This window comes from Globicephala melas, chromosome 5, assembly GCF_963455315.2.
Source record: "Globicephala melas chromosome 5, mGloMel1.2, whole genome shotgun sequence".
Classification (NCBI taxonomy): domain Eukaryota; kingdom Metazoa; phylum Chordata; class Mammalia; order Artiodactyla; family Delphinidae; genus Globicephala; species Globicephala melas.
This window is the reverse complement of record NC_083318.1, coordinates 26,872,921-26,886,784: the sequence shown is the minus strand read 5'-3', so window position 1 is coordinate 26,886,784 and position 13,864 is coordinate 26,872,921. Positions and strand designations below refer to the sequence as shown.

Genomic DNA, 13,864 nt, shown 5'->3' with positions numbered 1-13,864 from the left:
TTATTACAATTCAAAAATCCCAACATTCTGGAGCTCACCTAGTGCACTGTGGTAACTTAAATGGGAGGGAAGTCCAAAAGGGAGGGGATAGGGCTTCCCTGGTGGCGTAGTGGTTGAGAGTCCGCCTGCCGATGCAGGGGACACGGGTTCGTGCCCCGGTCTGGGAAGATCCCACATGCCGCGGAGCGGCTGGGCCCATGAGCCATGTCCGTTGAGCCTGCGCGTCCGGAGCCTGTGCTCCGTAACGGGAGAGGCCACAACAGTGAGAGACCCGCGCACCGCAAAAAAAAAACACAAAAACAAAAGGGAGGGGATATCTGTACGTGTATATGCTGATTCATTTTGTTGTGCAGTGGAGGCTAATACAACATTGTAAAGCGACCGTACTCCAATAAAAATTAATAAAACCCCCACAACTAATAGATTTGTAATGCTACAAATGCCATAATTGATAACCTTATATTAGCATTTGGCAATTAAAAATGAATTGGCTTATTTTATATAATATTGAATATTTTGTTTCTAGATCACCAGTTAAAAGAGGGTTTCAGGCTGCTGCTTATTGTCTAGAATGTTTTTCAAACTACACATTCTAGGTCTTTTCAATAAATGAGCAGCCAATTTGAATAAAATGTCACAATTTTCTATTTTGAATTCTGGATTTGGAACACTGAAGATATCAAAATGTTGGTATAAGAATTTTGATCCAGGGAATGGAACTTATGGTGCTGGTGAAGATCATCTGAAATAAATTTCCATATCTTAAAAAAAAAAAAATCCCAACATTCTGAAAACCAAAACAAGTTTTATAAGTTAGTAGCAAGCTAATTTGGCAATAAAACTTAATGTGAACTGACATGGGGCTGTAATGACTTGGCAGTCTTTTTTATTCTACAAGAGTGAATGTTCATGTTTTGCTATTGATATATCAATGGCTTTGATTACAGGATGCTGTCCCTATCCTATCTGAGCTATTAGAATATACAGTATATACATCATATTACCTTTCTAAAATCCAAAAGGAAAAAAAATCTGAAATCTAAAACACATCTGGTGCCAAAGGTTTCACCTAAGGGATGGCGGGCATGTGCAAACATCTTTGAGACATTCTTTGCTATTGAAACATTTTGAAGTTAAATGTTACATGTATGTCCTCTTTTATACCCACAATGTGCATTGAGATTATATATGAATGCATTGGGATATTAAGAGCATACCTTATTTTCAATACTTTTAGTTCTTCACATTTTGACAACTGGTGACCTTGAACAATCAAAAGATGTATTATCTGATTATACACTTTGGGCCTTATTTGTCCGTTGCTTGTTTTTGCCTCTGGTCATTATTCATTGTATTTGTTATTAGAGTCTTCACTGCAGAAAGGATGCAGGTAAGGCAAGCACGAAAGTAGAAGTCAACCAGTATAGTTTGCAAGAATTGTAAAATAATTATCAGTAGAACAAATCTCCCTCACAAATGGGAGAAATTTAACAGACTTGCTAAATAAAACTCAATAATTAGATCTGCCCCGAAGAATTGTTTTTCTTTATCCTTTCAAGCATGTTTTTTTATACTATTCGTTAAGCAGAATAATAGGTTATGTTACAGTCTATGGTTTATGATGGGTTTTGTCTTCTTTTCTTTTTTTTCTTACTTCAGGCTCTGAGTTACACAGGTAGCCACATGAAAGTCCACTCCCCCAGTTTAGTAGAGAATGAAATCCTGAAGGAGGATGGATCAATACTTAGAAGGTTTGGGTTAGCATGGGGTGATGCTTTGCCAACTAACACCTTTAAAAAGTTTTCCAATTTTGAGAAAAGAAAAATAGAGCCCCTGCATCTACCTTAAAACCCCTTGGAAACTGCAGACTCTCCCTGCATTGTAAGACTTGTCAAGTGGTACATCTGTCGCTGTGTCATCCCTGAAGTGTCCTCTTGATGCTTTAAATGTAATACTAAGGCATGATGATAGTCAGACAACTATTTACACAGTCGCTCCCTGGGTTTCAGTGAGTCATCAATTTCGTTGAGGCCAAGCAGCTGGGATATTCCATTGCCCAGCACAGTAAGAGGAATCTAATCAATTGCTCACAAACTAATCTTGTGACCAGCTGCCTTCAGCTCTTGGTAATCATTCCTTTGAACGGCACATGGTGTTTTTGTTTGTTTTTGTTTTAAACAAGCTGCTTCATGACTCTGCATGTGAGTGGCACATAACATGAGCGTGAGTGGCAAATAACATGAGGTTTGAACCTCAATGCACCTAGCGAGGCTGAAACCAGGGGCTTTAATAAGTTAAGAAAGTATCCTAAAAGCAGTAAGCAGCTCGTATTTGTGCATATGAACAGGGACCAGCTATGAGGCTTTCCAGTCCACCCCCATCCCCATCACCTATTTGATGTGTAAACTTCGGCACTGTTGCCTTGGGCTGTACCCTCACCTCTCTCTGGGCCTCTAGCAGCACTGTGAGGATTGACAGAACGTTCTCAGCTTTGCAGTGAAAAAACACAATGGAAATTGAAGTTACTGTTGTGCTTTTCACTCCATTGAAAAGAAGAGAAAGATTGTCATTTATAGTACTCTACAAAGCTATGTTTAGCCTGTAGAGCATAATAATTAGAACAGTGAAATTAAAGGTTCTGTCACGATTCCACCCTCCAACCACATGTGAAAAACAGCCCCAGCTAGGAATGTAAAAGAGAGTAATTGCTCACAGAACTTTAAAAATGCTATATATGAATTAAGGATAAAGTGCTTCTTATACTCTGAACTTTTTAAGTCTTTTACTCCATCATTCATATGGAACCACATAAACCACAGACACCCTAGCATCATGAGATCTTCACATGGGAATAGATTTAGAGATCAATTAATCCAAAATTCGCAATGACAGCTGGTGAGTTGCGAAGCTAGGGATATAGACATCTCAATCCAGTTCCACAGCTACTTAATCATGGAAGTCTATTTGTGATCTGCAACACTTTATCTTATATGTTGCTGAAGACATTTGATCATACCCGCTGCTTGAGTCGTATACATATGCGTATTCATAAATATATGTGTCTACATGTGTGAGCACAAAACACCAGGGAATGTCCTATGATAGAAGCTTATCCCCCGACACTAATGCCATAGAGGTTTTTACTAGCTCTTGGCAGCGATAGTCAGATATTTGCCTTTGGGGAGAAAAAAATATATGTGGATGCTGAATAGTTAGAAAACATAATCTGATTTCAACCACTGGAACCAAATTGGACCTTTTTATCAAAAGGAACAAATTTAAGTTTGCTTTCAGATACAAAATAATTCATGTAGAATCAAAGGAAAGGGGAGGTAAGAAAACACGAAAGAAGGTAGGAGACAAGATGTCCAAAGGAAAGCCAGAAGAGTTCTGGCTGAAGTCAGCCATTTTTTAAAAGTCAAGGTGATCTTAAGACATGCATAGAGGTGTTGGAAGGTAGAGTAATGCTAAGGGCAGCCTATGGGCAGAGCCCCCAGCTTCTGGACACTAGGAATCTATAAGGAAAATGCTGGGTAAAGCTACGAAAACTGATCCTTCTGATGGCAGTGTAAAGCAAGGCTGCATGGCGTCGTGGTTACAGATTCAAGCTCTGGAGTCTTTGACTTTTGGCCCCGCTGCGTAGTAACTGGATTATTATTTTTTTGGAGCACTGCTTAAATTCTCTGAGATCCAGTTTCCTTACTTGTTATTATAATAATAGTACCTGGCCCATAAGGCACGTTCACCACATATTTGCGGAATGAAGAATTATATTTACCAGTAGAGAGGAAGGGACTTCCCTGGTGGCGCAGTGGTTGAGAATCCGCCCGCCAATGCAGGGGACATGGGTTCGAGCCCTGGTCCGGGAAGATCCCACATGCCGCGGAGCAACTAAGCCCGTGCGCCACAGCTACTGAAGCCCGCGCGCCTAGAGCCCATGCTCCACAACGAAGAGTAGCCCCCGCTCGGCACAACTAGAGAAGAGCCTGCGCGCAGCCACGAAAATCCAATGGAACCAAAAGTAAATACATAAACAAGTAGAGAGGGAGAAGAACTGAGAGGGAACAAATCACAGTATAATCATTTTCAAGAAAGGATGCAGGAAAATAATAGTACCGACGTAATAGTACGTCAGAGCCGCTTTTCTCAAGTAATGGCCAGTCTGATGACGGGCCAAGAAATCAGTACACTGTTGAGTAGCTGTAGGAGGTATAAAGTGGGTCAGTACTTGCGTGCTGGGAAGACAGAGGAAGGATGTGTCTCTCGGGTTTTTTCCTTTCCCTCTCCCTTCCCCACTGTCTCCGGATGAAGCGTCAGAGGCCTGGGCCAACCTGCAATTCTTGCTGGTAGTCACCTGCCTTTATGCTGATAGAATATTATTCCAGTTTTTAAAGACCTATATCCCGTGGAAAAGTTCTCTTAGGACATTTTCGGGAAGTTTGAGCTAGGTAGTACTCTAAGGATTAAGCTGGCAGCTAAGGTATTTTAAATAAATTAAATCAAAAACTGTTTTTCTTAGCCTGTCAGAAATTACGTATGGAATCGCTATTTCAGGAGGAGCCACGTTCTTTCCTAATCAAAACATGAATGATTGTGTGGTTAATTACTTTCTGAGGGAATCATATGAAAGCACGGTTTCATTTATTTGAAATATTTCCTAAAGGTTTTAAAAAACCTCCTTGTTCCAAAATACTTTTTAAAAATCTCATGAGTCATTTCAGTCATTAAACATAGGAGAACCATGTTTAAAAGGAAGAGGGGAAAAGATGTCTGTACTTGTCCTACTAATAGCCCAGTGTAGAAATATCTAGAGGTTAAGACAATAAGCAGTACTTTCGTATCATGGGTACTCTTATACCAAAGGTCGTGGCTGCCTTTTAGCAGTGAAGAAAGAATATAATGTTCTCTTGTCTGTTTTCCTCCAGGACAACAATGAGTAAAGCTAGAACCCAGAAGAGGGCTGTGGTGAAGGACCAGCATGGAAAACGCATTTACCTGGAGCACCTGGAGGATGTCCCAGAAGCACTAGACCAGGACGACCTCCAGCATGACCTCAAGCGACTCCTTCGGCATTTCTGCAAGGAGGACTTGAAGCAAGAGGCCAAATGAGAGGCTGTCCAATTCTCACACCAGAAACCACACATTCACTCGATATGCAACTTCCCGTTTCATTAGAGGAGTGAACTAACTGGCTTGATGAATGGGATTTCCACCCTTAGCATATACACTGCATTTTTGAGTTTTTCCCCATCCTCTTTAACTGTAAGCTAATTTGTGACCAAAGATAGCATCCTTCATCCTGGATGCTGTATCCACTCCTTTGTTGTGTCTGTGCTCACCTGGGACCTGGCCACCTCCATTATTCTTCTTGGCTTCTGCACAAGCTCCATGAAAATCCATTGAACAGAAGAACTTCACCTGCAGACCTCTTCAAATGACGATACCTAGGAATCCTTCAAAGAGATACCCGTGTACAATATATATAGCTAAAATGCTCAGACGAACAACATATTAAAACCACTGCCTGTCGTAACTACACTGGGCATCACGGAATAAAAGGCCTCTAGGAATTGCTGAACAATGGTTCACTAAGATATTGCTAACACAATCGAACGTAATACAGTTCTCCTGCAAAAGAAGCGCTTCAGACCTACCATGTCCTTAGAACTTCCAGAGTAGCCCTGGCTCCTAGTGAAAGATGGGTTCATAACCTTGAAGAACTGTCCTAACTAAGCACTTATTGCTGGTGCTGGCCAGCTGTGATTTATGACTCTCCAGCAGCCACTGAGGGAGGGGAGGAAGGGAGAAGTGGCAACGAGGTGAAGCGGTGAGGTATTCAGTTGCCAGCAGTGGCATCCTGCAGCTGTCTAGCATCTTCAGGTCCTTTAGATTTGGGACATGTTGGCAGGGTATTTTAAAAAGCTATAACTACTGTAGTTTTCCAGTTTTCATTGCTGCTTTAGCAAACCACGCTGTCTTATTGGTGGTACTTTCTCCTGGCCACTGCACTGTAGATAATTCATTGGAAACAAGATTTGCCCCCTACACAAACGGTTAAACTCCTTCACCGTGTTGGAGTGGTTTCTTTCATTTTTTTCTTCCAGGTTTATATCTTCTCTAATACCTGCATGTAGCATTTAAGAATCAAACCACAGTTCAAACCCATCTTCTAATCACATTGATGGTTTTCATTCTTTTTACCCTGAGCAAGCACTTTTCACTTTTCAGCTAGGTCTGTTTTTTAGCTTGCAGACGAGATTGAGAAATCCTGAAAATTTTGGTTTGGGTTAAAATTTTGGGTTTATTTATTTGAAATCCAAACTCCCTTGGAAACCCTGAAGTGCATTTGTGCACTTTCCTGTTTGTTTGTTTCAAAGAAGGGACTTTAATCATCTGAGTGATTTCCATGTCCTATTCCTTATTCCTCTAGTGGTGGAAGCTGTGTAGCATTTTAACATATATATATATATTCACAAATATATTCATATAAACGGTATACATTTTGAATCAGTTATTTGTTAAAGAAAAGTATATTCAATGAAGATGAAATTTAAAAATTTTGAAAACCAGAGTCTATCCTCCAGGGATTAAACATTTTCGAATTCTATCTGGTCTTTTCCTGTTGTGCAAAAATGACTCATTGTTCTGAATGTCAAAAACAAAGATGACAAACAATGGCATTTCATCATTTCAAGTAATTTTGCCAAGAGAGAAGATTTCCTGGGAGGGAGGTTTCCCACAAGCCAGATCTCCTAAGCCTTGAATGCTAGCACGTTTGGCAGCTGGATAGGAAAGAAAGCATCTTTGGCCGCCAAAACGAAGGAGGCCAACGGTGAAACATTTTGGACATACCATGGCCTCCTTCTCTACACCTTCACTGGAGCTCAAGAAAAGCATTTCTGTTGTGTTATTTGCAGTGCAGATGATGTCTGTGTAACAACATAATGGTTAATCACCTTTTTTTGATTTTGATTTTTGCTGTGTAATCAGAAAACTTGAATAATGTGAGAAGAAGTGAATTTTCAGTTGATGAATCAGCATCTTGTTCCCATGGTGATAACACTAATTGAATATATCTATGAGGGCATGTATTAGTTAATGGAAAAAAATACAACACTAACAATACATAGCTGCAATGTGTACAATGGCTGATTTAATTAAATAAAATGTACAAGTGTCAAGTGTGGCAACAGTGATTTGTTCTTCTTTAGAACTCACCTGTGATTTCAGGAGGTGAGACGTTATTAAAGAGATGAAATAGACGTGAAGCCAAAAGAAAAGCAGCTTGCCTTTGTTCTCTTTATTTGGTAACTGAATATGCTCTATGCCCAACACTGTTTAAGCACTGGGAGAAACAGAAAGATTGTATCCCTGCCCTCAAAGAACTTTCATTGCGATCGTTATGCAAAGGGAGAAAAACAAAGATTTCGTTTTGGGATCACTAGTAAATGAGAAGTAGGAACTTGTGGGCTTGGAGGACATGAGGAGAGGGGATCCAGGGGTGGGCAGCACAGAGAAGGACCCCGGATTCACTTCTCTCCTGTAAGGTCATGGCTCTCAGGAAACACCTTCTGCCTTTGGGAGCAGTGTTTAGCTCTGGGGTTTTAGTTCTCTCTCATTGACTGAGAATTAGAAATGAAATGGATCCGTTAATAGAAATAAAGACAGGGCAGGAATATGCAAAACTGGAATCAGTTTTGTTTGGAGACTATTTTGGGTTTTGCTTTTTGAAAACTCCCTTTAGTGCTGCTATAGCATTTTTTACTGCAAAAACAGAACAGAAAGACATGGTTTAAAAATTAAGTTTTATTTAAATCTTATCTAGTATGAGATAGGAAACTCACTGGATCTGGCTTATCTGCCTGGATGATTTACAAGACCTTCCAAAATTAAAGTACCAGTTATGCTTGAAATATTTCAAAGAAAAGAGAGTCAAAAAAATTTTTTTTCCAGAGTGGGGGTGTCTGTGTGACCATCCCTCTTCCTCCCATTTGTTTCACGTGCTGTGCTTTCTATTGACAGGAACTCTGAGCTTCCATTGCCTTGAGTTTGAATTAAGGAGATTAAAGCATCAGAGAATGTTCAGTGTCTTCCCGTGTTTAATTATGTGGTGTGCAAACCCCAGTAAAAAAAAGGAACAGTGATTCATATGACCTTTTACAGAAATATATTTAAGATGTGAAGTTGCGGGGAGCCCTCCAGACTGAGGGAAGATTATGCACGTCTCATAAAGAGTTGCAAATTAAATACAGGCACATTGAAACAAACTTGAACTTGAGATGCCTGTGTCATTTATGTCATCACGGAAGGTCTGGGTGTGGGCAAGTAGACAAGCACATGAATAAAACAGATAAAGGGAAGCTAAACAAATATTTAATGAGAACCAAAATCACTACAAGTTTTTCTTAATTCATAAAGATGGTCTGCTTGTTTTCATTATGTTATAAAAAAAAAAGCTGTTTGAACAAGTCTGTCTTCAGTCACCACTCCCTGCTTAAAAACTACGCTGTCCTTCCTTCAGTTAAGGTATGCTTTCTGTTTCTGATCTAATTAAAGCTAGAATTACAATCTTGGAATGAATCACCTATGTAAATATGTAATACAACTTTTTCTCACTCTAAGAATAAAACATTTAAGAAAATCTTTTAAAGACCTTAAGAAAAACATTCCCACCCAACTCCTGCACACAAGTTAAAATATTTTTTTTCTGTTATACTCCTGGGGAAAAAAAGAAGTACTCCCTTGCTTTGGATTAGCTCCAAGGTATGGAGTAAACGATACACATAAATATATTTTGGGTAGAGCTGTTATGTATGGTAGCCAGAGATACTTGACAGTGGTATTTGCAGTACTTCAACAGATATCTTCAATCACTAGAAATGCTCAGTTAATATATCCTTGAAATATTTCCATGAGGCAATATGACACAAGGGTTAAACAGATGATCTTGGAAAAGACTGGACTGGAATCAATCCAGCTATGTTGATATTTATGTGACTTTGTGAAAGTTTACCCACTGGAACACAATTCCCTTATCAGTAAAACAAGAGAGGATAATACAGTCATCCCTCATTATCCACGGGGGCTGCTTCCAGACCCCCTGCGGAACCCAAAATCCGTGGATGCTCAAGTCCCTCGTATAAAATTGTGTAGTAGAGTCAGCCCTCCAAACCCGCGTGTTCTGCATCCAGGGATTCAGTAGGTGAAAAACTGATCCACGATTGGTTGAATCCAAGAATGCAGAACTTCGAATAAGGAGGGCTGACTGTGCTTGCCTCAGAACCCTCTGGCCTTACCAGACCCAGGGAAAGGCAGCAAGTCCTGCCCCATTTGTCACCCCTTTAATCCAGAAGTGCCGCGGTGGCCTATGTGTCCTTGGAGGCCATTACGTATGGACCCGTATTTGTGACCTTCCACTTCTTTGGGGAGGAGTGAGCCTCTGGATTGGTATTGAAGGGGTTAGCCCTCTAGGTTAGAAAATAAAGTTAGCTGCTTCCTCTCAGGGACTCGCAGAACATGCTTGTCAGTTAAGCCCTTTGATTCACTTCCCCTTCTGGGGAAGGATTCTTCAGGACCTCTTCTTCTCATCAGGCTCTTAGCGCACAGTTCTGGTCTCCAGTCCTTTTTCAAACTTCCCACACATACTCTATCTCGGGTTTTCTTTCTTTTCCGCTTTCGAAACTAGCGAATTAGATAAAGCCACCCAAACTCCCCTACGTCCAGCTTAGCTGCTGCAAAGAGAAGTGCTGGCAGGGCCCTGGGCTGGACTGGAGGTGGATCTGAACACAACAGCTGCCTTTGCGGTTGTGCAGAAACAATTGAATTACAATGTCAGCGTGAAATCCACATCCTGCCAGTTTTTCTTGGGTGTTGATCAGAGCTCAGCCCTCCTCCAGGCCACGATATAGGGTTTACGTGACACTAGTCTAGCAGCAACTTCTGGATGAGGTGGACCTTGTGTGTATTTTCCAAGTGACTCACAAATATTTGATACCTTAGAGAAACACCTCCCCCGGCCACCCACTCTCTCACCCCAAAAAGTCAGAGGAACAATTTGGAGAGTCTGTTCTTCCAACAATGCCGTTAGCCTTTAGATTGGTATGTTAGTTTCCTAGGACTGCCATAACAAAACACTACATACTAGATGGCTTAAACAGCCGAAATGAATTTTCTCACAGTTCTGGAGGCCAGAGATCTGAGATCAAGGTGTCAGCAGATTGGATTCTTCTGAGGCCTTTCTCTTTCTCTTCGGCTTGCACAAGACCGTCTTCTCCCTATGCCCTCACGTGGTCTTTCTTCTGTGTGTGTGCATCCCTGTGTCTTTGTACGTCCAAATATCTTCTTATTAGGACCAGTCAGATTCCATCAGGCCCACCCAACTGGCCTCATTTTAAACTAATCACCTCTTTAAAGGCTCTGTTTCCAACTACAGTCACATTTTGACAAAATGAAGGTTAGTGCTTCAACATATGAGTTTTTGGAGGACACAACTCCACCCACAATTGGGTTTAGTCCAAAAAAACAAAGCCCACTAGGTATTTTAAGTAGGGAAGGATTTAATGCAGGGAATTAGATGCTTACACAAATGTTGGAAGAGTCAGAAGAGTGAAGGCAAGGAAGCCGATGCTACTTTGAAGAAACTTCTTAAGTGCAGAAATCAGAATTCAGAACTCCAAGCAGCCACTGATGGGTTGGGCTCTTTGCAGCAAGATGTGTGTGCTTGCCCGGACATGAGTGCACAAAACCCTCCTCTGTCTTCTGCCAAAGTCCAGGCACGCTCCCCAGCTGCCCCTTGACAAATAATTTGTTTCCTTTTCTTTCCCTTTCAAACATCAGGCAGACACTTATCGTTGGCAGAATGTATCACATAACGCCACTGGAAAGGGATTCCAAAAAATATAGTTCTGAGCATCTTCCCCTGCCTGCGGGGAAGAATGTAGACTAGAGCAGCAGCAACACAGGGGCTGAGCCACAGAATAACAGTCTTCATCCATTCAGTCACTCACGCACTCAAGACCTACTCTGTTCCAGACATTTTGCTAAGTACTTAGGGTAGATTGAGGCCAAGATGATCATGACTTTTTACCATTGCCAGTCGCCGTTGAAAGTGCCCTTGAGACTTCTTTAATTTCTACCAAATCCTATGAAGTATATATAGATGAGGAAATTGAGGGACAAAAAACTTGGGTAATTCACTCAAGATCGTGCAGTTGAAAAACAGCAAAGCTAGGATAAGAACCCAAGCAGATGACTCCAAGAGCAAACCATGCTCCATCTTTGAAACACATAGTCCCTACCCTTGAGTTTATAATCTTGCAGCAGACACATACGGAACCAATAATTTCACAAATAATTAAAATTAAATTTCTTCTAGAGAAATACCTTGTTACCTTACTTATAAGGAAATAAGCCCTGTTCAGTACCATCCTCACTTCTATCCTTCTGCAAAATCTCTCCCAAAACCGACTTTCTCTTCCTCACATGCTTCATACTCAGCCGATGACCTTGACTCTGTTTTATAAGACATTAGTTGTCAATGGGCATTAATTACTTCAGTGCTGTATTGGTCAGGGTTCTACAGAGAAACAGAAACAGTAGGATGTATGCATGAATAGAAACTTATGAAAAGGAATTGGCTCATGTGATTTTAGAGGCCAAGCAGTATCAGGATCTGCAGTCAGCAAGCTGAGATCCAGGATGGTATAGCTTCGGTCCAAGAGCCAGCAGGCTCCAGATCTAAGAGGCAAGGTCTCAGCCCGAGTTTGAAGGCAGGAGAAGATCCATGCCCCAACTCAAGGCAGTCAAGCAGAAGAAGGTCCCTCTTACTCAAGGGAGGGTCAGCCTTTGTGTTCTAGTCAGCCTTTCAACTGATTGGATGAGGCCCACCCACCCACGCTGGAAAGGGCAGTTGGCTTTCCTCAGCCAACCAAGTCAATTGTTAATCTCATCCCGAAATGCTCTCAGAGACACACTCAGAACAACGCTTGACCATCCAGGGCCCTGTCAAGTTGATGCATAAAATTAACCATCACAAATGCTTGTCCTCTTCCTACCTCCCAAATTATTCATATCCACATGCACGCCAACCCTTACTGTTTTCACCAGTTATGCTCTCTACTGGCTCTCTCTCCCGCCTAGGCACACTTTCAGGTTTCTCCCAGTTTCTGAGAAAACAAATTTATCCTCCGGTCCTGGCAACCAATGCTCTCTCTCTCTCTCTCTCTCTCTCTCCCTGCGTATGCTTCCCCAGTTTCCTCTTTCACAATCCTCCTTCAAGTCTGGCTTCAAAAAAATCTACAAACTCAATGCGTTAGAAACTACGGGATATGTCTAAGCATAGGTCAAAGGAAAACTAAAAGCCTTAAACTAAGGGTCATAATTCTTATGCCTAGAGTGGCCAGACAGGAAAACAATGTGTGAGTTGTCTGGGCAAAGAAAATAAGAACTAGTAAGGCCTGTGGCAAACTTAGAGAGTATGCCACGTGTAATATATATTGAGATAAATACAAACCTTCAAGAATCAATTTATTAATTACAATAAAAAAACAGTAAAAACGCAAAATCTGAGAGCTGTCTTTTGAAACAATAATATAGATAATTGCCACTAACATAAACAAGAAGTCAGAGAAAGCAGAAATGTGCAATAGTAAGAAAGAGAATGGGGGAGTGTGATATTGTGATTTATAATAAGAAATATATTTGGTCTTGGTTTCTGGCATGGAATTCCTAAAACCCTGGGAATTTCCTGAGGGACAAAAGCAATGGGAGCATCTTTTGTTATAATATTTGGTCTCTTTTCCTCAGTTCCTCACATGGCTTCAGAGCCACAAACGTGAAATAGATGTCTTGCTATTCTTAACAAACCCTTTCCACTACACCTAAGTTTATGTTAATGCAGTGACTTTTGGAAAGCACTTAAGGATGGGGACTGGATGCCAGGGGAACCAACCGTGAACAGAGGGGTGGAATATTGCGTCCACCACCCCACCACCCCAATTTCCAGGGAGAGGCGGGCGCTGGAGGTTAATTACCAACAGCCAGTGATTTAGTCAATCACACCTGCGTAATGAGGCCTCCATAAAACCCCAAATGGCTGGGGTTTGGAAAGCTTCTGGATGGGTGAATGAACACTTGGAGATGTGGGGAGAGTGGGCGCTAGGAGAGAGAGGACTTGGAAGCTCCTTTCCCCACACCTTGCCCTGTGCAGCTCTTCCATCTGGCTCTTCCTGAGTTATATATCCTTTTATAATAAACCCGCGATCTAGTAAGTACAATGTTTCTCTGAGTTCTATGAGCTGCTTTGGCAGATGAATTGAACCCAGCGAGGGGGTCACTGGAAACCCTATAGCTGGTGTGCAGAAACACAGGTAACAACCTGGCCTTTTGACTGGTGTCTGAAGCGGGGGCGGGTAGGGGAGGGGACAGTCTTGTAAGACTGAGCCCTGAACCTGTGGGATCTGATACTGTCTCCGAGTACAGTGTCAGAATCGACCCCATCCAGCTGGTGTTGGAGGGTTGCTCCTTAGGGTGAGGAATCCGCACCCTCCCCCCGCCTGGCCCCTCCACCTCGCCAGTACGCGCGCGCGCGCACGCACACGCACACACGCACGCACACGCACGCACACAGAGGAATGAGGAGCAGAATCTCTTTAGGAAGATAATCAGGGAGGAAATAATTATAAGAAAATGTTACCTAATTTTATGTAAGTAAATGCAGAAACCTGAATAAAAGAGATGATTTTGTTTAAAAATTGATCACAGAAGAGATAGTAAAGGTAAACCCCAAAGTGATGGTTAATTTTGCCTGTCAATTTGATTGTGCTAAGGGATGACCAGAGAGCTGGTACATTACTTCTGGGTGCCT

General features: G+C 41.7%; 1 protein-coding gene across 50 annotated transcripts in view; it reads left to right on the top strand.

The window, feature by feature from the left end:
• The window catches only part of ANK2 (ankyrin 2), a 690,343-nt gene extending 683,153 nt beyond the window's left edge, over positions 1 to 7,190 (top strand). For 49 of the 50 annotated variants that reach the window (XM_060299047.2, XM_060299051.2, XM_060299057.2 and 46 more), the window contains one exon: positions 4,926 to 5,076. In XM_060299047.2, coding sequence (XP_060155030.1) covers positions 4,926 to 4,940 — 15 coding nt within the window. In that variant the 3' untranslated portion in view covers positions 4,941 to 5,076. Of the gene's footprint in view, positions 1 to 1,659; positions 1,752 to 4,925 lie in introns of all 50 variants that reach the window. The other variant, XM_060299088.1, reaches the window with a different exon arrangement.
• The last annotated feature ends 6,674 nt before the right edge of the window (positions 7,191 to 13,864 follow it).